Below are 21,828 nucleotides of genomic sequence, written 5' to 3' on the forward strand. Positions count from 1 at the left end.
ACACCGCGGAGAGGTCAGTGTCCACAATTCAGATAAAAGGGGGACCAAGATAAGTCGTTGCTTGGTAGCTATCATCCCCTACGCCACCCTACTTGACAAAGAGGTCAGCTGAAAATGTGCATCTTCGGTTGACCACCATGGTGATGGTGTGGGCCGCCATAGCAGCCGATGGTCATTCTCCCCTTGTATTAATCGACCGCGGCATCTGAATAAATGCCGAAATTTTGTCGCGAAAATATTCTGGAGGGTGTATTAAAGCTTTGGGTACGCAAAGATTTCGGCCGCAGACCTTGAAAATTCCAACAGGACTCAGCACCATTGCACTCAGCACGCGCCACCCAAGAATGGTTACAAAATTCATTTCTAGCGCACAATGACCACCAAAATCTACGCATACCAATTCGATAAAAATTATGACGTTTGACTATGTTGCAGTTTTTTTACCTCACCCTGTACAATTACATCCAACACATTTGCACATGGAAATATACGTTCGCCACTGATATCGAGTTTGAAGAAGGAACCTGTTGGTCCACTCCTTCTGGGACCTTCTTCACAAAGTGTGAATATTTTGAAAATTTTTAAATCTAATATCAAGATAATGGAATGTCTGATTTGATCTGAACTTTGACAATTATTAACTGCTAAAGTGGAGTCTAGACGGTAACCTCTTCCGGTAACTCTCCAAAGATTTTTAATAATCCCAAAAACAGATGTTTTAGGCTCCGACTTATGCAATATTGTTCTACTTCGGTAAACTCCGACTTTCCTAAATCAGCTTTAGAGTGCCTGATATTTTATATGGGGACCTTTCCTAAGCTCTTATAAGTTTGAATATTTGTGCTAACAAATCTCTTGTTTCCATATAAATAAATATAGTCCAATTTTTGGTATTTTTAAAGGCCTAGCAGCACAGGCTGTAATTTAACCCTCCAGATTTACGGAGGGTAAAAAACATCTCTGCAGAAAAAATTCAACATAGGTCTATGTTTCACATGGTCCCATATAAAGTTCCAACCCTATTTTTGGTATTTTGAAGATCGAAGTGGCCCTTTCTTGTTTCAAGCCACAAATCTATTTTTGTATTCCGTATAACAATAACAATTTTTCTGATAGGGTGAAATCCGGAAACACACCTTCCAATTTTGACTCAATATTTTTTTGGGGAGAAATTATTTTAATTTTAAAATAAAAAGTGGCAAATTAAGTGAGAGCAATAAAAAGTGTATGTCCGAAATTCATTACCCCACCCAAATTCTTTTATTGGGAGGCAATTGAAAGTGAAATTAAAAAAATTGAGTAAAGTTCGATTTTTTGTTAATATTTTATTTAAATATTTTTGAATTATGGAATTTAACCTAAATTCCTTAAATATTCTTTGGTGTGTGTGTGTGTGTGGGAAACACACATTCCATTGTATGACCAAATTTGTTGTTGTTGTTGTGGATCGATTGACAGTTAATCATAAAATTATGACTAATTACTTTCACCCTTTTTGCTGTGGTCAATTAAAAGAGCTGGCGGCGCAGGCGCTGTGCGGAATGAATACAAATGAGTTGAGATTTTTTTTTTTTTTGAAAAATATTTTTTTTATTTTTTTCTTTTCTTTGCATTTTCTTCATTTGTTTAAAAATAAATTAAATAAATATTAAATTAAATTATTGATTCTTTGGAATGACATTTGTTGTTGTTTGTTCGATATGAGCGGAAATAGTTTAGCTGGAGGTGAAATCGAAAGAGGGAAAGTTATAGAGGGGGGAAAGTACAGACATTGTGGACAGAAATGAAAAGGGAAGAAGGGAGTTCCAATTAACTTTGGAACTCTTTTTGTTGTTGTTTGCATAAAAATAAATTATAAATAATAATAATTTAATTAAACTACTTAACTACATAAGCTTTTGTACACCACTGTAAGGGCAAACGATGCGTTTTGCCCCCCACTTTTTTCCGTTGGGAGTACAAAATAAAAACTTAGCAGCTTCCATTGAGCAGGGTGGTTGCGGGGTGGTGATCCATTTTTATCAAAAGTTGGGATTGTCTTTAGTAGGCATTGTAGGCCAAGTATTGGGCATCAGCGTTGCTGCTGCGATCGTAGGCGGTGGAGGCGGCAGACATGGGCATCATGGTCATCTTGGCACCGGACAATTTGGTGAACAAGTTGTAGATGACGAAACCCAAAACCAATTTGATGGCCAATTTGGACAAGATCAAAGCCTTGATGGCCTTCAATTTGATCAAAGTCATGAGGATGGGCATGATGATGGCCTTGATGGTGACCAACAACAACAAGCTGGTGTTCAACTTGTTCTTCTTCTTGTGGCTGCGGGCTGTAAAGAGAAACATAACAAATTAAAATGTTGTCAAACCCAAATCCCTCACTCTTCAACACCCACCATCAGTTTCGGTAGTTTCCAAATCGAAACCACGATCAGCACGATAAGTGATAACGGAACCATCGAACAAGGTCTGGGGCAATTGTACACGAATTTCATTGGTGGTCAAGATGCGAGCAACACGATCGGTAATTGCCTTATCCATGACATCATCGCTCAAGGCACGGCCGCTAACCTCCTCCTCAACACCCGAAACATTATCCAAATAGGTCAACACCTTCTCCTTCAAACAGTGCATGCCATTTTCGTTGAAGCAGTTGTCCACAATGTTGGTGATCAAATCCTCCGAGGATGCAATGCGTGGTTCGGCAACGCTGTTATCAATGGCGGCAGCATTGACAGCGACCAAGAAAAGACAGCCGATGACCAAGAATTGAGTGAAACGGAAAGCCATTTTTTGAAGGAAGTAGGTTTTTATAATTTGAAATTTATAAATCCGTTTAAACTGCCGCGGATGTGCTGCTGTTGTTGATGATCGAATGAATTCGAAACAAATGATATCGTTTGCCAACAATCGTCGACATTTTATACTACTCAAGTCAACGGTGCAAGTGCGACCCAAAAGAAAGTAAAACTTTACGGCAAAAGGCACAGTGGCCGAATATGTCGTTGTTACCAAATTTGGTTGGGCGTTGTGTTGAGGTGGTCGGATGGTGGATTGGTTGGTCGGTTTGGCTGTTATATATTGAGGGCACGTGAATTTTGGGTATGGGGATTTAGTAGTTGGTTGGGGTTGGTGTTGAAATATTATAATATGTTGGAGATTTGCAATAGCTACAGAAATATATAGAGATATCTTATATAGAGATCATCTTATAGTTCGGCGCCTGTAATAATTTTTCACTCCCTAGTTAAGTTTAAAGATTCTATATATTAAAGTATGACCTTGTTCTGTTCGCTACATAGATTTATTATGGGTCATATCTTAGAATTTTTAGCAGATATTGGGCATTTATTATTTTTCTATAGTATGAATTGAAGTAGAAAAAATAATTTTAGATTACTGTTTTTTTTATCTGGAATAAAGACCTATTTTTTCAAAATTATAAGACCTTGCATTTCTGTGGAAAAAATAGTTCTCTGATTGAGCAAGTTTTTATACAGGGATGAATTCTTAGCTCCAGACCCTTAGGTACATATAATGAAGTATGCAGTATATTTTTATAATTTTAAGAAAACCTCCACAAATTGCGAGATTGTATTTAGTCATTTGAATTCGGCCGGATCATTATCCCTACCAGGACCATTATATTAATATATAGCTTAGTGATAAATGAGTGACTGACAGATCATTACGGCTGAAGCTAGAAACTTACAATTTTGCTGTTGGTGTGTAGGCATGAGATATGACCTGGTTTTTGGATATTAGAACTAGAAGGGTACGTAAAGTATTAAAATGTACTAAATTTTTCTTTTAGGCATAGATTACAAAAGGGTTCCAATCGTTTACATATATATATATATATATATATATATTGAACATATATAGCTAGAATCTTGAAATTTTATATGGAATACAGACTGGGAAGTGGTGTTGATGTATGGAAATTGTTTTAGAAATTCATACTTATGTGTTTGAATAGTAGTAAATGGTACTAAATTTGGTATTATTTGCATTTAGTTGAGCGTATAGAGATTGAATCCTGAAAATAGCAATTAGGATTACTATTGGAGTACAGGATTGAGGTAGCTTTAAAAAAATCATATTATATGTACGAAAAGTACAAAATGGTACTGAATTTGGTACATGTTGAATTTAGGTGAACAGATAGATCTAAAGTCTTGAAAGTTGGAGTGTAATTTAGGAAATTCGTACTTATGGGTACGAAAAGTAGTACTAAATTTAGTACAATTTGTACTTTGGGCAACAGTAATAAAATTAATGAAATTCATTTAAAAATAGGATTAATATTGAAGTGTGGTATTGAGCTATGGAGAATGCTTTGGAAATTCGTATCTATGTGTACGAAAAGTACTAAACGGAATTAATTTGGTATAACTTGGATTTGGGTGAGACAGACGGACATTTGTAGTTATCTGAAACACATTTGGTTTAAAGAAAAATTGGGTCTAAAATTTAAATTTTTGTACCATAAGGCTGAGGGTACAAATGTGCCTCATCGAAATATCAATTTTAGACAATTTTGAGTACATTGTGAAATGTCCCTCAGTTCGATTGTCTAATTTGTTGGCTGGTACGCACGACAACTCTCGAAGGGAGTAACAGATTTTATTCAAACTATGCACATCATAATATTTCTTCAAAACGTAACTTTTCATTGCAAAAAATAAATTTTGTTGTATAAAAAACGTTATAAAATAAGGCTAGGGCTTACAAAATACCGAACACGATCGGTACCCAAATTTAGGTGCTAGGACATTTTTATCCTTTGAGAAGCTGAAGTGCCAAATGGCAGAAACTTTGATTTGAATATGGGTGGAAGGAACTTCAAAATACCGAAAATGAGATGTGATATTTATACGTAACTATTTCAAATCATGGACCTGTTTTAGCATTTTTTCCAAGGACGTATTGTAGCCTCCAATAACACGAAATAGCAAATTACACCCCACTTAATTTTGAAAAAGTAAAAAAACAAATTTGGGTATATTCTAAAACTTAGACCGATATATTCCATTTCACATATATCGTATATGTCAAAGAGGAGTTGGGTTTAATATTGATCAAATAGATTTTATTCGCTTCAAATGAAATTTACAACATTATGAAATATTAGCCCTTAGTGGGGGAAGTACCAGAAGCAGTGTACCTATATAGCCTCATCTTCCAAATTGTCTGAAATGGATGTGGTCCAAAGAAACATGGGTTTATAATCAATAGTTCGATGAGGATATTCGTCGAATATTTAGATTTGTTGCAAACGATATAAAAATTATGTAAAAATGGCGTTAGGTTCTGGTGGTCCGAACTTTTTATATCCTCCACCATTAGGTCCACTTTCAAAATGCCTAAAATCGATGGAGGACCATGAGTAATTTTGACATATTAGGGATAAATTAATCGACTTTTTGTTTTGAGAAGACAAAAAATCGAAGTCGACTTTTGATCTTTGAGGAAATTGCAAAGTCCACTTTTCAAGATGGACTTTCGATCTTCTTTATAAATATCGTATCTCTATGACATATATTGTTTAATGTTCTATGAATAAAGTATTTACCCAAAAAGATTTCGGAATGCGTTTTACAACCATCTTTGTAAAGATAAAATATTCACTTTGGTTCGAAAATACGCCTAGGGCCATAAAAATATCTATACAGGAGCTGGACATTTAGGAGTACCTATACACAAAGATTGACTGATATTTATAATTTATGGTTGGAATATTTACCACCCAAATCGGAACTTAAAATATTTAATTTGGATCAACTCGGTTGGAAAATATGCTTGAAATCCTCAAAATAATGAAAATTTGGGCTACCTTTTATATGGGGAAATAATAGCCACCCACTGATTTATTATTTTTCAAATTCGTATGAAAAACCGGTCGGAAGTCCTAAAAATACGGAAAATTAGGGAGTCCGCTATTGGTTATACCAAAACCTGGACCGATTTTGAATTATGTTAGTAAATTGATTTGATATCCAATTATAATCCAAAATAAAAAATCAGAGCGAATTTGGTAGGAAAATCGTAGCCAAAATAATAGGGGATACCGTTATATGAGGGTCATCCCGAATCTATGAAATTCGAAATATAAAATTACAGCAAAACTTCTTAAACTACCCAAATTTGGGGGGTGCAGTTATATGGAACGTGGACTGATATTGATAATTTCAGACAGGTACATTGGTAACCAATGATAACCCAAATTATAAAATTAGACTGAATTCGGTAGGAAAATTGTGGCCAAAATAACCAATAATAGGGTGTACCGTTATATGAGGGTCACCCTGAAACTATGGAAATCAAAATATCAAATTACAGGCAAATTGGTTCAATAACGTGCACAAACTTCTCAATCTACCGACATTTGGGAGGTGCAGTTATGTGCAAGCTATACCAAAACGTGGACCGATATAGATAATTTCAGTTAGGTAGATTTGATAAACAAATGAGAACAAAAATTATCAAATTAGAACGAATTCGATAGAAAAATATCGAATAATAGGGGGTACCGTTATATGAGGGCCACCCTGAAATTTTGTAAATTTAGGTTAAAAAGTAGGCCTAAATTCCACAAAATAAAAATTGTATTTTAGGTAGGGTAGCTAATTCGACAGAAAATAATAGTCGAAAAAATGAATGAAAACCCAAAATATCAAATTACAGCCAATTCGTTTGAAAATCATTACATTTCCAAAGGACCCAAAATGAAAACAATGATCTTCAAAATTCCACAAATTTACCCCCACTGTGCCAAAGCGTAAGAAACTCGAATACCATATAAAGGCGACAGCCTAAAATCGGCGTACGCGGGAAAACGTAACGTTTTTATTCAATTGTTTTTGCTATGTTTTCGATGGCACCATCGCCGAACGAAAAGTAACAACAATTGACCCACCCATTGCTGCCGGTAGTGGGTGCCCACAATCAGGGCACACACTGGGCACTCGCATCGGACGGCGCAATGGTATTTCTGACGACAATTGTTGGCTTTTTAAAATGCATGTACTTATTCGAATCGAAATGAATTGTGGAGTAACAAAGTGACGAACTAGACGACAAGCCAAATAAACGAGCGAACGAACGAATGAATGAATTTGATGGCCAATGAATTTTTACACTTTTCTTTACCAAATATTGTGTTTTTGTTTTTGGGTTTTAGTTGAAAACACACAAAAACAATAATGCCGCATATTTTTGTAGAAATACTACGATTACAAAAAAAATCGACGACAACAATAGCAACTACAATAAATGGTCAATACTCACAAAAAAAAAAAAAAATCAAAACAGTTACTACAACAAATTGTGAACATAAATAATTAAAATAACAACAACAGCAACAACTAAAAAATCAAAACGCCATTTAATAAGGTGTTCGTGTGGTGGATATTCGTGTGTCTGTCTGGTCACTTTGGGCCCAAACTTATTTGCCTAGTAACGAACTAAGTTGTAAAATATCTAGCTAGGCTTACGCTAATCCATGTTATCCGAAGCCATCCCATGTGCAACCCACCTACGCCTTCATTGATTTTCTGTTCATTACCGTCGTTGTTGTTGCAGCTGTTCTTCTTCTTGCTCCGTGAAGTGGCAACGCATTTTGTCGCGTTTGCACGTCGCCGACACGTGACATCGTTGTAATAGGTTCAAGGTTTCTTTTAAATCATCATACAAAATATACAGATGAACATACATACAGACATATAGTTGTATGTAGGTATGTATGTCATAGCTTCGAACACATTTTTGTGTGTTTCTGTTATTTCGATTTACGTCAATATCCCGTGCACGACCGCACATGTTTGATGGAAGTGCAATTTTTGGGTTTTATGAATTTTTATTTTGGCTTCGAAGTTTTTTTTTTTTTGTTTTGGCCAAAAATAGTCAAAAAGGAAAAGCTATGAAAATATTAAAATTTTGTCGGTTTTGAAATGTGGTCGATGTAAATTTTTGACGGAATGGTCTTACCCAATACATTACTGCACGTTAAGGGTCAAGCTTAGCGCAGTATTTAAAAATTTAACAACAAATATTTTAATTGAAATCGATCAATTGACAGAAGCACATATCATATTTTTAAAGGGCTCCAAATCTTTATTAAAAAAAAACTGTTTTAATTGGAGTCGGGATAATGTGACGAAATTTAGATTTGAAAATATTAAATGAAGTGGTATCGGCAAACTCATTGTGGCTATAAAAGCTATAGCTATAAATAGTTTCCAATCCACTCTGGTGATATTCAGTGGACGTCATATAAAAAATAGACAAATACAATTTATACAGTGAGAATCGATCTGAATCTTAAGGAGATCCCACCCATTCTCGATTTAAAAATTCTACAAATTTCAACTGGCTGGCAAATGAGCATAAAGATTTGCATACAAGAGATGATGATATGTACAATCTCCTTTATATAGAATAGACATAGCATCTTTAGATAGCCAATGAAATGGAATCGGATGAAATGAACTGCGTGAAGTTATAGATATTCGAACTAAATTAAAACAACCCATACACATACCAATCTGAAATTTATGAACAATTGAATGTCAATCATCGAGCAAAATAAAATATAAATGGATGCATTTGATCAACCGTGGCATCCACCATTTGGTATGCTGCAACACAGTGCGCTATCCAAAATTTATCTTGACACAAAATCCAATACACGTTATTCTGGTTCTAATTGGTACGTTGTGCACTAATTCGTCCTAAGCGGACGAACTTTAGTAAATTGGTACATCATTTTGATGAAATCGGATGAAGATATATGTAGAAACTATAACTAAACCTGAAACTTCTATAATCCAATGTAAATTTCATGTAAAGCGAACAGACATAGGCTCCTTCATTTGCATAAAATCGGACAAAATTACATATATCTAAATCTGAACCGATTTCAACAAAACTTGGCATATATCAATCTTGACCTAAATCAGTACTCTGTCCAAAATTTTGTTTCAATCGAACCAATATTTGCAGTATGGGGCCTCAATTTACATAAAATCGGTCAAAACTATATATGGGAGCAATATCTAAATCTGGACCGACTTGGCATACATCAATCTAGACCTAATTCAGTATTGTGTCTAAAATTTTGTCTCAATCGGGCCAATATTGGGAGTTTTGTACACCATTAACATAAAATCGGACGAAACTATATGGGAGCTATATCTAAATCTGAACCGATTTTCTCCAAATTACAATAGGATTCGTCCTTGGGCCAAATAAGTGGGCCAAATTCATCCAAACTTTGTTCACAAAAATACATGGACGGACGGACAAATTGACATGCATAAATAGACTCAGAAAGTGATTCTATGCATATTGTGAAAAGGAACCATGGGTCTATCACGATTCTTTTTGCTGTTACAAGCATATGTACAATGATATAATACCCCGCACTACTATTGTGGGAACTAGCACTTACAGAGGAAGAATATTAATCATTTTTGGGAGGGAGATTTCTTACCATATACGACTACTACTAAAAACCAAATTACAAAGAATTCGGTTGAAAACCCAAAATTGGGCGTGCATTTTATATGGGGGCTACCCGGATAAATAAGAACTCAAAGTACTAAATTACAGAAAAAAGTGGACCTATATTTAATCATTTTTAGTGGAGAGATTTGCTAGCCAATAAGAACCCACTGTACTTTATTTCAGCGAATTCGGATAAAAACGCACTCAAGAACCCCAAGAAAGGACCTTTATCACAACCTAAAAACTACGCGACGCGCGCTGGAAATGTGGGCGCTGATATTAATGATTTTTGTTAGCTGTTTTGAACCCACTGAGAACTCAAAATATCAAGTTACAGACAATTCGGTCGAAAAAACATGGTTTCCAAAATTCACAAAACACCGTTATATGTTGAATACCCTGAAAATCGGTCCCATATTGATGATTTTACTGTGATGATTTCCTACCTAATGTCAATATTAAATTACAGCTAATTTGGTTCAAAACCCTAAGAAATGCTCCAGCTTCGGCACTTTTTGTTTAGAGTTCTCAGTTCTCAGTACTTATTCAACAGATATAAAAAACTTTGTGGGCGGCTATTGTCATCTGATACTACCTACCCGAGGTAGCTTAGGCATTTGGCTGGGCCTGGTAAATATCGTTATTATGAGTCTGGTCACAATTTAACGGTTCTATTTCTTTTAATGTGCGGCTCAATGTTTGAAGTTTAAGGCTATATTTTCTAGCGGAAGACGTTGACGTCTCAATGTTACCCTCACCCTCAGAAATATAAGATCTTCTCTTCAGAACGAAGACATTTTACAGCCTTTCTAAAAATATATTTTCTTTTAGGCCTTCTACAGATCTTTTTCCATAGCCTGCCAGTCATGCGAAAAGAGCTCCTTAAGTTAATCGTTCTATATATTTTCAACAGATAAATCATACTTCTTTCTATAAGCCTCAATGAATTATTTCTAATACTTTATTTAATAAAACTTAATATTCGATATATCTATAATTATTTTCTACTGCTTAACCTTACGAAAATACCTAAAACCGTTTTCACTTTATGTTGTAGCGCCATATTCGGCTGTACCCCAGAATACCTTTTATAGGATTCCATATTTGGGGTAGCACTTTTTCTGCATAGTTTATTCTTTACGTCAGAGGGTGTCTCTCTTTTTTATAAAGGGAAATGTTGGATTTCTTTTTGGCTTTCTTTCACTTTTTGCGTCCCAATTTCAATTGCCTTTTATATTATGTGCCCATGTAGTTGTGTCTTCTCGTTGCCGTTGTCGTATTAATAAATTAATTCACACATTTTAATTTAATTTCTACATTTTTAATTGTGGACACTTGGGTTTGTAATGTCAGTCAATCAATCAGGTGGTTGGCTATATTGTTTAATTAAATTTATCGGTAATTAAAAAAAAATAATATGAAGAAAATAAAAATCCTTTAGTAATTAAAAAAATAAAAAGTCCCTGAAAAAAATATTCTTTAAAAAAAATCCCCGCCTTTGGTAGACCTTGAAAAAGATTCTTTAAAAAAATCCACGACTTTGGTAGACTTTGAAAATATATTCTTTAAAAAATCCACGCCTTGGGTAGACCTTGAAAAAATATTCTTTAAAAAATCCATGCCTTGGGTAGACCTTGAAAAAATATTCTTTAAAAAATCCACGCCTTGGGTAGACCTTGAAAAAATATTCTTTAAAAAATCCACGCCTTGGGTAGACCTTGAAAAAATATTCTTTAAAAAATCCACGCCTTGGGTAGACCTTGAAAAAATATTCTTTAAAAAATCCACGCCTTGGGTAGACCTTAAAAAAATATTTTTTAAAAAATCCACGCCTTGGGTAGACCTTAAAAAATATTCTTTAAAAAATCCACGCCTTGGGTAGACCTTGAAAAAATATTCTTTAAAAAATCCACGCCTTGGGTAGACCTTGAAAAAATATTCTTTAAAAAATCCACGCCTTGGGTAGACCTTGAAAAAATATTCTTTAAAAAATCCACGCCTTGGGTAGACCTTAAAAAAATATTCTTTAAAAAAACCACTCCTCTTATAGCCCTTCGAGAAATATTCTTTAAAAAACCACGCCTTGTGTAGACCTTGAAAAAATATTCTTTAAAAAAACCACTCCTCTTATAGCCCTTCGAGAATTATTCTTTAAAAAATCCACGCCTCTTGTAGGTCCTTCTCAAAATATTCTTTAAAAATCCACACCTCTTGCAGCCCTTCGAAAAATTTTCTTTATAAAAACCCTCCTTAACCAAAACTTTTAATTCATTAATTTCCCCCCAATAGTCATGATTACATTTCTCCCATTCCACAGGTGTCTTGATAAATCGCCCAGCCATTGCAATTACTTACATAAAAACTTCCTTAAGGACCTGCTGATTTACATAAATCTGGTCATTATTTATAGCCCCACTCCGTTTTTCACACTGCGAACCATTCATCATTTTTGCATGCTGCGGCATGTACCAAAACATTCCGCAGCATTGTGACCATTCGACAAATGTTTTCACGGTTTTACCCAAATATCGTCCTTGCATAAATCACATTTCGTTTTATGACTGCCAGGATAAATATATGGATGGAAAACATCGAATCGGCAAAATTACAAGCGCAATACTTGGTTGTACAGCCAATTGTGAGTGAATGTACCGGGAGGACAAAAAACATAAGGGAGAAGGACATGATAATGATGTTCCTCCTTCCCTTCTGATGTCCTCCCCTCCATCACTTTTTGTCCTGCATTTTTATTATCATTAACTGAAATTACTGAGCCACAGTCTGTCAGTCATAAACAAACTATTACCGTGGCAACGACCAACAACAACAACATCCTTACTTTGCACAGTTAAGGCAACATCCTTGTTTTCATCCTGAGAGCAACAATTCGTGTGTGTGTGTGTGTGCGTTCAGCTGGATTATTAACGAAAAACTGAAAATGAATTTTTCGGAGCAAAGTTAATTCCCCATAACTGGGTGAAATGTCAGACGCCATGCCGTGAATGACGACTACGACTTTGACTACTGGCACGGTAGTCGCCAGACAAACTAAATGACAGCCAGACAGTTATTCGGCTAACTAGACTTCCAACTACAACAAACAAAACATAGCGGACCCCCCTTGTCCGAACGACACACATGCTCACGTAAAGTGCGGAAACTTTTTTTGGACAATGTCGTTCAGCAAAAGCCGCATTTATGGAATTAACTTTTGGCATAACATATTTGATGAATACATACAAACATACACACATATACGATAGATATATACATGTCTGGTAAACAGATATGTGGGTAACCCAGCAAACAATGTAGGCGCGAATTTATTAAATAATATAATAATATAATAATCTAATCAAGGCGTGGATTTTTTAAAGAATATTTTTTTAAGGCCTACAAGAGGCATGGATTTTTTAAAGGCCTGCAAAAGGCATGGATTTTTAAAGAATATTTTTTCAGGCGTGGATTTTTTACTTACTTACTTAGCTGGCTTGTGACAGAACTTTCGTTCCATAAGCCGAGCTTAGAAAAGTTTTACAGGCGCGTCGGTCTTTTGCACAGTTTTTCCAATTGGAAAGACCATTTTCGGCAATGTTGTCTTCGACTTGATCTTGCCATCGTTTTCGTGGCCTTCCACTTCTGCGTGAACTATCAGCTGGTTCGCTTTTATATGCCTTCTGGGCTCGGGCATCTTCATTCATTCTCACAACATGACCTAGCCAACGTAGTCGCTGCAGCTCAATACGTCTAACAATGTCGATGTCCGAGAATAGCTGGTACAACTCATGGTTCATTCGACGGCAATATTCACCGTCAACTCAGATCGGCCCATAGATCTTTTGGAGAATTTTTCTCTCAAACACTCCAAGAGCTGCATCATCTGCTTGCGTAATTACCCATGCTTCAGATCCATATAACAGCACGGATAGTATCAGCGTCTTGTAGAGTGCGAGTTTGGAGGTGGCCTTGCTTTTGAGTTGTTTGCTCAGACCATAGTAGCATCGGTTGGCCATCACTATCCTTCTCCGAAATTCAAAACTGATGTCATTCGTTTTGTTTATGGCGGTACCAAGGTATATAAAATCTTTAACTACCTCGAAGCTGTAGTTCTCAAGTTCCACAGTTGGTCCGAGTCTACTGGACGTCTTATGCATTGACACCATCAGCATGGTCTTCCCCCTATTTACTGTCAGACCCATTTTGGCAGAATCCTTCTCAATTTGTTGAAAGGTGGCTGTTACCGCTCTCAGTGTTAGACCCATTATGTCGATGTCATCGGCGTAGGCGAGTAACATGTGTTGTTTGGTGTACAGAGTGTCATTTCTGTTCAATTTTGCCTCTCGTATGACCTTTTCCAGCAGGATGTTAAAAAGGTCACACGACAAACTATCACCTTGTCTGAATCCTCTGCTGATCTTGTGTCCGTTAAAGTTATCCTGTATAGCCAAATTAATTTTGCAGGAATGCCAAACGCAGACATGGATTTATACACCTCTGAACGGATAGGGCTGTCGAATGTGGCTTTATAGTCGACGAATAGGTGGAATGTGCCGATGTGTCCTTACCAGCATCTGACCACCAGTCTTGAATAGTTCGGCTTGTAACCCATCGGCACCTGCTGCTTTATTATTCTTCAGCCGATTGATTGATATTCTGACTTCATCTTGGCTAGGTGGTATACCGTCATCTATTATTGGTTTTGGGGTATCGTCTTCACCTCTAATATTTGATACCAGAAGTTTTTCAAAATGCTCCTTCCAGATCCTCAGCACACTGTCTGTGTCTGTCACCAGGTTTCTTTCTTTATCTCTACAGGCGGATGTGCCTGCACCAAAGCCTTCGGTTTGGTGTTTTACCCGTTGATAGAGTTTTCGGACTTCATTCTAACTCCTGCAAATCTCGATTTGCTCACGCTCACGTTTTTCATGCTCTTTCTTTTTTTCTGAAAATACGTTTCTTCTCTCTTCTCACGATAGTTCTCCATCGCATTACGTCTTGCTACTGTCCGCAGGGTTGTCCTATACGCTGCGTTTTTCATATCAGTAGCATTACGACACTCCTGATCGTACCACGGATTTCTTGATGGTGGTCTTTGGTACGCAAGTGTTGCTTTTGCTGCAGTTTGTAAGGAGTGGGCAATTCTCTGCCATTGTGCTTCTATATTATTATCGGGAAAAGGGGCGCTTTCGTCAAGCAGTTGGGTAAGTTGAGCGGAGTAGGCTTCTGTTATCTGTTGTGTTTGCAGATTTTCGACGTCAAATTTCCGTGTTACATTTGATCGCACCTTTGCTGCTACATTAAGACGGGTGCGTACCTTGGCTGCCACAAGGTAATGGTTCGAATCGATATTCGCTCCCCGGATCGATCGGACGTTTAAAACACTGGATGAATGCCTTCCAGCTATCACAATATGATCGATTTGATTTCTCGTGGTTCGATCGGGAGAAATCCAAGTGGCCTTGTGTATATCGAGATGCTTGAATCTGGTGCTGCTAACTACCATGTTTTTTGCTGCCGCGAAGCCAATCAACCTTATACCCTTGTCTGATATTTCTTCATGGAGGCAGAATTTTCCGACGGTGGGGTAAAATATATTTTCCCTTCAAATTTTTGTATAAAAAACTCCTAGCAAAATTTTAATGTCATGGCCAGGCAAACGATCATATGCTGTTTCTAGGCGCTTGTAAAATATGTCTTTGGTCTGTTCATCTTTATCTTCGGTCGGAGCATGGGCGCAAGTGAGACTGATGTAGAAGAACTTCACTTTTATACGGATTATAGTAATTCGCTCTTCTACTGGATTGAATCTGGAGACGAGGTATTTTATTCTCCTGTTCAAGGCGTGGATTTTTCAAAGAATATTTTTTCAAAGTTCTACCCTAGGCGTGGAGTTTTCAAAGAATATTTTTTCAAAGTTCTACCCTAGGCGTGGAGTTTTCAAGGCATATTTTTTCAAGGGGTACCAAAGGCCCTTGAATATTTTTTCAAGGGCCAATATAGGGCGTGGATTTTTAACGAACATTTTTTAAAGGGGTATCAAAGGCGTGGATTTTTAAAGAAATTTTTTTCAGGGTCTGTAAAAGGCGTAGATATTTTTCAGGGTCTGTAAAAGCCGTAGATTTTTTTCAGGGTCAGATTAAGGCATTTAAACAGTGTCTATATTACATTGGAATATATGGACCAACAGCTCACATTTAGAAATATCTATGGCTATGCGGTATAATGTGTGTTTAGTTCTGAGAATTTAATATTGCAGGTTCACTTCGGATGTGTGTGTGTTCGAAATCTGTTCCATGCACATATTTAGTAGCAACTAATTAATTATTGATTAAATTCAATTCAGTGGAGATTTTCGTATTAATTTCTCTTGTGGTTCCGCAACACAACCTTGTGCTGGGTCGTGTCCTGCTGTCAGTTAGTGAAATGAATATTAATTAGGATATTAAATAACAGTTTCAGCATGACAACAAACAGAAAATCAAAACAGGCATTACTGGAAAATCCACGCCTTGTGTAGGCCTTGAAAAATGATTCTTTAATAAATCCACGCCTTGTGTAGGCCTTGAAAAATGATTCTTTAATAAATCCACGCCTTGTGTAGGCCTTGAAAAATGATTCTTTAATAAATCCACGCCTTGTGTAGGCCTTGAAAAATGATTCTTTAATAAATCCACGCCTTGTGTAGGCCTTGAAAAATGATTCTTTAATAAATCCACGCCTTGTGTAGGCCTTGAAAAATGATTCTTTAATAAATCCACGCCTTGTGTAGGCCTTGAAAAATGATTCTTTAATAAATCCACGCCTTGTGTAGGCCTTGAAAAATGATTCTTTAATAAATCCACGCCTTGTGTAGGCCTTGAAAAATGATTCTTTAATAAATCCACGCCTTGTGTAGGCCTTGAAAAATGATTCTTTAATAAATCCACGCCTTGTGTAGGCCTTGAAAAATGATTCTTTAATAAATCCACGCCTTGTGTAGGCCTTGAAAAATGATTCTTTAATAAATCCACGCCTTGTGTAGGCCTTGAAAAATGATTCTTTAATAAATCCACGCCTTGTGTAGGCCTTGAAAAATGATTCTTTAATAAATCCACGCCTAGTGTAGGCCTTGAAAAATGATTCTTTAATAAATCCACGCCTTGTGTAGGCCTTGAAAAATGATTCTTTAATAAATCCACGCCTAGTGTAGGCCTTGAAAAATGATTCTTTAATAAATCCACGCCTTGTGTAGGCCTTGAAAAATGATTCTTTAATAAATCCACGCCTAGTGTAGGCCTTGAAAAATGATTCTTTAATAAATCCACGCCTTGTGTAGGCCTTGAAAAATGATTCTTTAATAAATCCACGCCTAGTGTAGGCCTTGAAAAATGATTCTTTAATAAATCCACGCCTTGTGTAGGCCTTGAAAAATGATTCTTTAATAAATCCACGCCTAGTGTAGGCCTTGAAAAATGATTCTTTAATAAATCCACGCCTTGTGTAGGCCTTGAAAAATGATTCTTTAATAAATCCACGCCTAGTGTAGGCCTTGAAAAATGATTCTTTAATAAATCCACGCCTTGTGTAGGCCTTGAAAAATGATTCTTTAATAAATCCACGCCTAGTGTAGGCCTTGAAAAATGATTCTTTAATAAATCCACGCCTTGTGTAGGCCTTGAAAAATGATTCTTTAATAAATCCACGCCTAGTGTAGGCCTTGAAAAATGATTCTTTAATAAATCCACGCCTTGTGTAGGCCTTGAAAAATGATTCTTTAATAAATCCACGCCTAGTGTAGGCCTTGAAAAATGATTCTTTAATAAATCCACGCCTTGTGTAGGCCTTGAAAAATGATTCTTTAATAAATCCACGCCTAGTGTAGGCCTTGAAAAATGATTCTTTAATAAATCCACGCCTTGTGTAGGCCTTGAAAAATGATTCTTTAATAAATCCACGCCTAGTGTAGGCCTTGAAAAATGATTCTTTAATAAATCCACGCCTTGTGTAGGCCTTGAAAAATGATTCTTTAATAAATCCACGCCTAGTGTAGGCCTTGAAAAATGATTCTTTAATAAATCCACGCCTTGTGTAGGCCTTGAAAAACGATTCTTTAATAAATCCACGCCATGTGTAGGCCTTGAAAAATTATTCTTTAATAAATCCACGCCTTGTGGGTCTTCGGGAAAATTATTCTTTAATAAATCCACGCCTTGTGGGTCTTCGGGAAAATTATTCTTTAATAAATCCACGCCTTGTGTAGGCATTGAAAAAATATTTTTTAATAAATCCACCCTCCCACCTAAGAAAATGTTCCGATAAACAGTTTGTCCTTTAATTTCCCTACTCAAATTTCAATTCCTTAACAATTGTGATTATTTTTAAAAATTATTTTTTTCATATTTTTCCTAACAAATATTTACGTATGTAGTATGTATGTGTGTATTTTATTTTTCTCTTCTTCTCCTTATTTTTGTTTCAGATTACCTGAAACACAAAGATTGTTTTGCCTACATCTACGATGACTGGCTCCATTGTCACAAACAATCGCAGAATATTATGTCGGAGGTGGCACATTCTGTCGATACCAATGTGACGGAAAAATTCATGGAAATTTGTTGGTAAGTATGCGACACAACAACTACAACAACAGTAGGAAACAAAGGATATATAGAAAAACGTGTAATAACGACAGATATTTTTTATGACGACTTCTTAAAGAAGATGTCTGTTTTTTTCTTTAACCTTGATAAGGCGCTAAGGGGAGGGAATAATGGGTCTGAAGGGACGTCTATACACTTGACTTGTTTGTTATATTCGATGTCTCGTGTTTTTTTGTTTTCTTATTTTTTTATTACCTTTTCTTGCCTTCTGTTTTGGCCATAAATTTCAGAAGAAATTGTATTTTTATTGACAAGTTCGGTAATAAATTTCACGAAGTTGTTGAAAATTATTAACAAGTGGTTTTGCTGTTTATTGACAAGATGTTGCAGACAATTTATTTTTATGACGGGGATAGAAGATCTCAAAGGGAAGATTTCAAATAAATAGCTTTGTGTCTGATAAGAGGATATTATTTTATAGGCCGGATATTCCATGTATTATAAGGGTAAAATCTAATGGAGTATTTATTGACGTGGATTTTTAAAGACTAATTTTTCAAGGGCCAACCAACAAGGCGTGGATTTTTTAAAGACTAATTTTTTAAGGGCCATCCATAGAAGGCGTGTATTTTTCAAAGACTAAGTTTTCAAGGGCCTTCCATAGAAGGCGTGGTTTTTCAAGACTAAGTTTTCAAGGCCCATCCATAGAAGGCGCGGATTTTTTAAAGACTAAGTTTTCAAGGGCCTTCCATAGAAGGCGCGGTTTTTTCAAGACTAAGTTTTCAAGCCCCATCCATAGAAGGCGCGGATTTTTTAAAGACTAATTTTTCAAGGGCCATACTAGGTGTGGATTTTTTAAAGACTAATTTTTCAAGGGCCATACTAGGCGTGGATTTTTTAAAGACTAATTTTTCATAGGCCTACCCAAGGCGTGGATTTTTTAAAGACTAATTTTTCATAGGTCTACCCAAGGCGTGGATTTTTTAAAGACTAATTTTTCATAGGCCTACCCAAGGCGTGGATTTTTTAAAGACTAATTTTTCATAGGCCTACCCAAGGTGTGGATTTTTTAAAGACTAATTTTTCAAGGGCCATCCAACAAGGCGTGGATTTTTTAAAGACTAATTTTTCAAGGGCCATCCAACAAGGCGTGGATTTTTTAAAGACTAATTTTTCAAGGGCCATCCAACAAGGCGTGGATTTTTTAAAGACTAATTTTTCAAGGGCCATCCAACAAGGCGTGGATTTTTTAAAGACTAATTTTTCAAGGGCCATCCAACAAGGCGTGGTTTGGACTAAAGAATATTTTTTCAAGGGCCAAGGCGTGGTTTGGACTAAAGAATATTTTTGCAAGGGCCAAGACGTGGTTTGGACTAAAGAATATTTTTTCAAGGGCCAGAAGAGGCGTAGATTCTTTAAAGATTACTTTTCAAGGCCTAGAAGAGGCGCAGATTCTTTAAAGAATATTTTTTCTAGGCCTAGAAGAGGCGTAGATTCTTTAAGGAATATTTTTTCTAGGCTTAGAAGAGGCGTAGATTCTTTAAAAAATATTTTTTCTAGGCCTAGAAGAGGCGTAGATTATTTAAAAAAAATTTTTTCTAGGCCTAGAAGAGGCGTAGATTCTTTAAGGAATATTTTTTCTAGGCTTAGAAGAGGCGTAGATTCTTTAATTAATATTTTTTCTAGGCCTAGAAGAGGCGTAGATTCTTTAAAGAATACTTTTTCAAGGCCTAGAAGAGGCGTAGATTATTCAAGGAATTTTTTTTCTAGGCTTAGAAGAGGCGTAGATTCTTTAAGGAATATTTTTTCTAGGCTTAGAAGAGGCGTAGATTCTTTAATTAATAATTTTTCTAGGCTTAGAAGAGGCGTAGATTCTTTAAAAAATATTTATTCAAGGCCTAGAAGAGGCGTAGATTATTTAAAAAATATTTTTTCAAGGCCTAGAAGAGGCGTAGATTCTTTAAAAAATATTTTTTCAAGGCCTATAAGAGGCGTAGATTCTTTAAAAAATGTTTTTTCAAGGCCTATAAGAGGCGTAGATTCTTTAAAAAATATTTTTTCTAGGTCTATAAAGATTTCGATTCTGATGGACCACCTCATGTGGAGAATTTAAAATATTCGGATCAATAGAACGTTTTATACCTTCCAAGATTATAGTTTTTCTTCAATTTTTTTTATTCAAATAAAATCTATATCATCCCTTCTTTCCCTCTTTCCAGTGCCCGCTACGCCTACGAGACGTGCGTCTACAACAGCGCCCGCTACAAATGCTACAAACATTCGGCCAATTATGCCCGGGAAATGGCCAAAATGTTAACAAATGAAACCCAATTTCAGAATTGTCGTCAATACGAAGAATCCATGTGTAACCATCAGCCGGCCACGATGGCGATTGGAGGCCACCTCACATATTTGAGTACCGTTGTTATGCTGCTGTGGTCGATGTTCATTAGACGTGCGCCCACACTTGCGAGGTTACACAATTGGTGGTCCATAGGCGGTGGTAGTTTCGACAAATGATTTTATCTGAGGATTCTGCTGCTCCCGTAAGCACAAACATCGTTGATTATTACATTTCAAGAATGGACAAATGTGGTGGGCGCAAACGAGCAAAGCAATGACAAAGTCGAAGAAGGAGAGACAGAAGCTGTACCACTCAAAGGTGCCATTGCAGCAAACCAAGAAAATCAATACAAATTAAATTAATGTCCAGCTAAATGTGTCAGATGGATGGTCGTCCATTCTTGTTGTAAATTGTACTAGTGGAAGTAAAGTGTCCTGTTGTCCTTTGGCTTTTATCGTTGATTGTTAAATGTCAGAAGATGCATTGGTCCATATATCTATTAGTTTTAAGAAATTTTTATTGCAAAAAAATACAAATTAATTATTAAGAAGAAGAAAAAATGTAACTGAGTATGTACCTTATATTATCATTGTTGGTAATTGTTAAGATGTTAGGAAGCCACCCTTTGGCACATACAGGGTGTCCCAAGCGTGTTTTAGTTTAAATTTATTATTTAGTTTATTATTTGTTCATAAAATCAAAATAATAAACATTGTTTAGTTTGACTGTATTGACAAATATTTTTTGATTTTTACTATATGGTATATTACAAAAATCGGATTTTTAGGGACTGTAAGGTAAGTGCCACCCACTTAGGCCATGATAGATACTAATCAACGGCTCTGATTGGCTTTAACATGGCGAAGTCCAGGCTTATCTTGGTCCCTCTTTCTTCTCAATTGTGGATACTTACCTACCCTCGGTGGCACCTGGGGAGCTATTTTCATCACCCGATGAAATAGTGAGCTAATATGTGTCGCGAGTTCACCCATAAGAACTATAAAAATATGGGTTGAGGCGTCGGGTTAGTTGCCCTACTATGAAAAAGCAAAGAAAAAGAAAACCAAACCCCCACCTAATCTTGACGACCACCGCAAACGTATAAAGGACCACGATCTGCGAATCTGCACTTGGAATGTGGCCACCTTGTACAGAACAGGCGCAGTGTTCGCTCTGGCGGGTGTACTCAAGAAGTACAAAGCCGGTATTATTGTCTTACAGGAAATGCGATGGAAAGGGACTGGCGTAAGTAAATCAGATGCTTACGCCCTGTATTATAGCTATCATGAAATGAGACATGAATTTGGCTGCGGTAGATGAGCGAATTGCTATAATCCCTATAAACGCGAAGTTCTTCTACATCAGTCTCATTTGCGCCCATGCTCCGACCGAAGATAAAGA

At 36.3% G+C, this 21,828-nt stretch overlaps 2 protein-coding genes across 2 annotated transcripts; one reads left to right on the plus strand and one right to left on the minus strand.

Moving 5' to 3' along the window:
• Positions 1 to 2,040: 2,040 nt before the first annotated feature.
• LOC133332710 (uncharacterized) lies at positions 2,041 to 2,787 on the minus strand. Its single transcript, XM_061541088.1, has 2 exons — positions 2,394 to 2,787; positions 2,041 to 2,327 (listed from the first exon to the last, which is right to left on the minus strand). Exons 1-2 carry the CDS (start codon positions 2,785 to 2,787, stop codon positions 2,041 to 2,043), a joined length of 681 nt encoding a protein of 226 aa, XP_061397072.1.
• Positions 2,788 to 5,382: 2,595 nt separating this feature from the next.
• On the plus strand, positions 5,383 to 20,603 carry LOC133332712 (uncharacterized). The gene is made up of 3 exons (XM_061541090.1): positions 5,383 to 5,386; positions 17,963 to 18,101; positions 20,303 to 20,603. Exons 1-3 carry the CDS (start codon positions 5,383 to 5,385, stop codon positions 20,601 to 20,603), a joined length of 444 nt encoding a protein of 147 aa, XP_061397074.1.
• The last annotated feature ends 1,225 nt before the right edge of the window (positions 20,604 to 21,828 follow it).

This window comes from Musca vetustissima, unplaced genomic scaffold, assembly GCF_032173495.1.
Source record: "Musca vetustissima isolate MV318-11 ecotype Yass unplaced genomic scaffold, APGP_CSIRO_Mvet_v1 utg9425, whole genome shotgun sequence".
Classification (NCBI taxonomy): domain Eukaryota; kingdom Metazoa; phylum Arthropoda; class Insecta; order Diptera; family Muscidae; genus Musca; species Musca vetustissima.

What these genes read in the sequence shown, in the direction of transcription:
- LOC133332712 (XM_061541090.1), top strand. An exon ending in AAATTCATGGAAATTTGTTG is followed by an intron (nt 18,102 to 20,302) that starts GTAAGTATGCGA and finishes CCCTCTTTCCAG; the next exon opens with TGCCCGCTACGCCTACGAGA.
- LOC133332710 (XM_061541088.1), bottom strand. Translation starts at nt 2,787, where the DNA reads ATGGCTTTCCGTTTCACTCAATTCTTGGTCATCGGCTGTCTTTTCTTG. An exon ending in GGAAACTACCGAAACTGATG is followed by an intron (nt 2,328 to 2,393) that starts GTGGGTGTTGAA and finishes TTCTCTTTACAG; the next exon opens with CCCGCAGCCACAAGAAGAAG.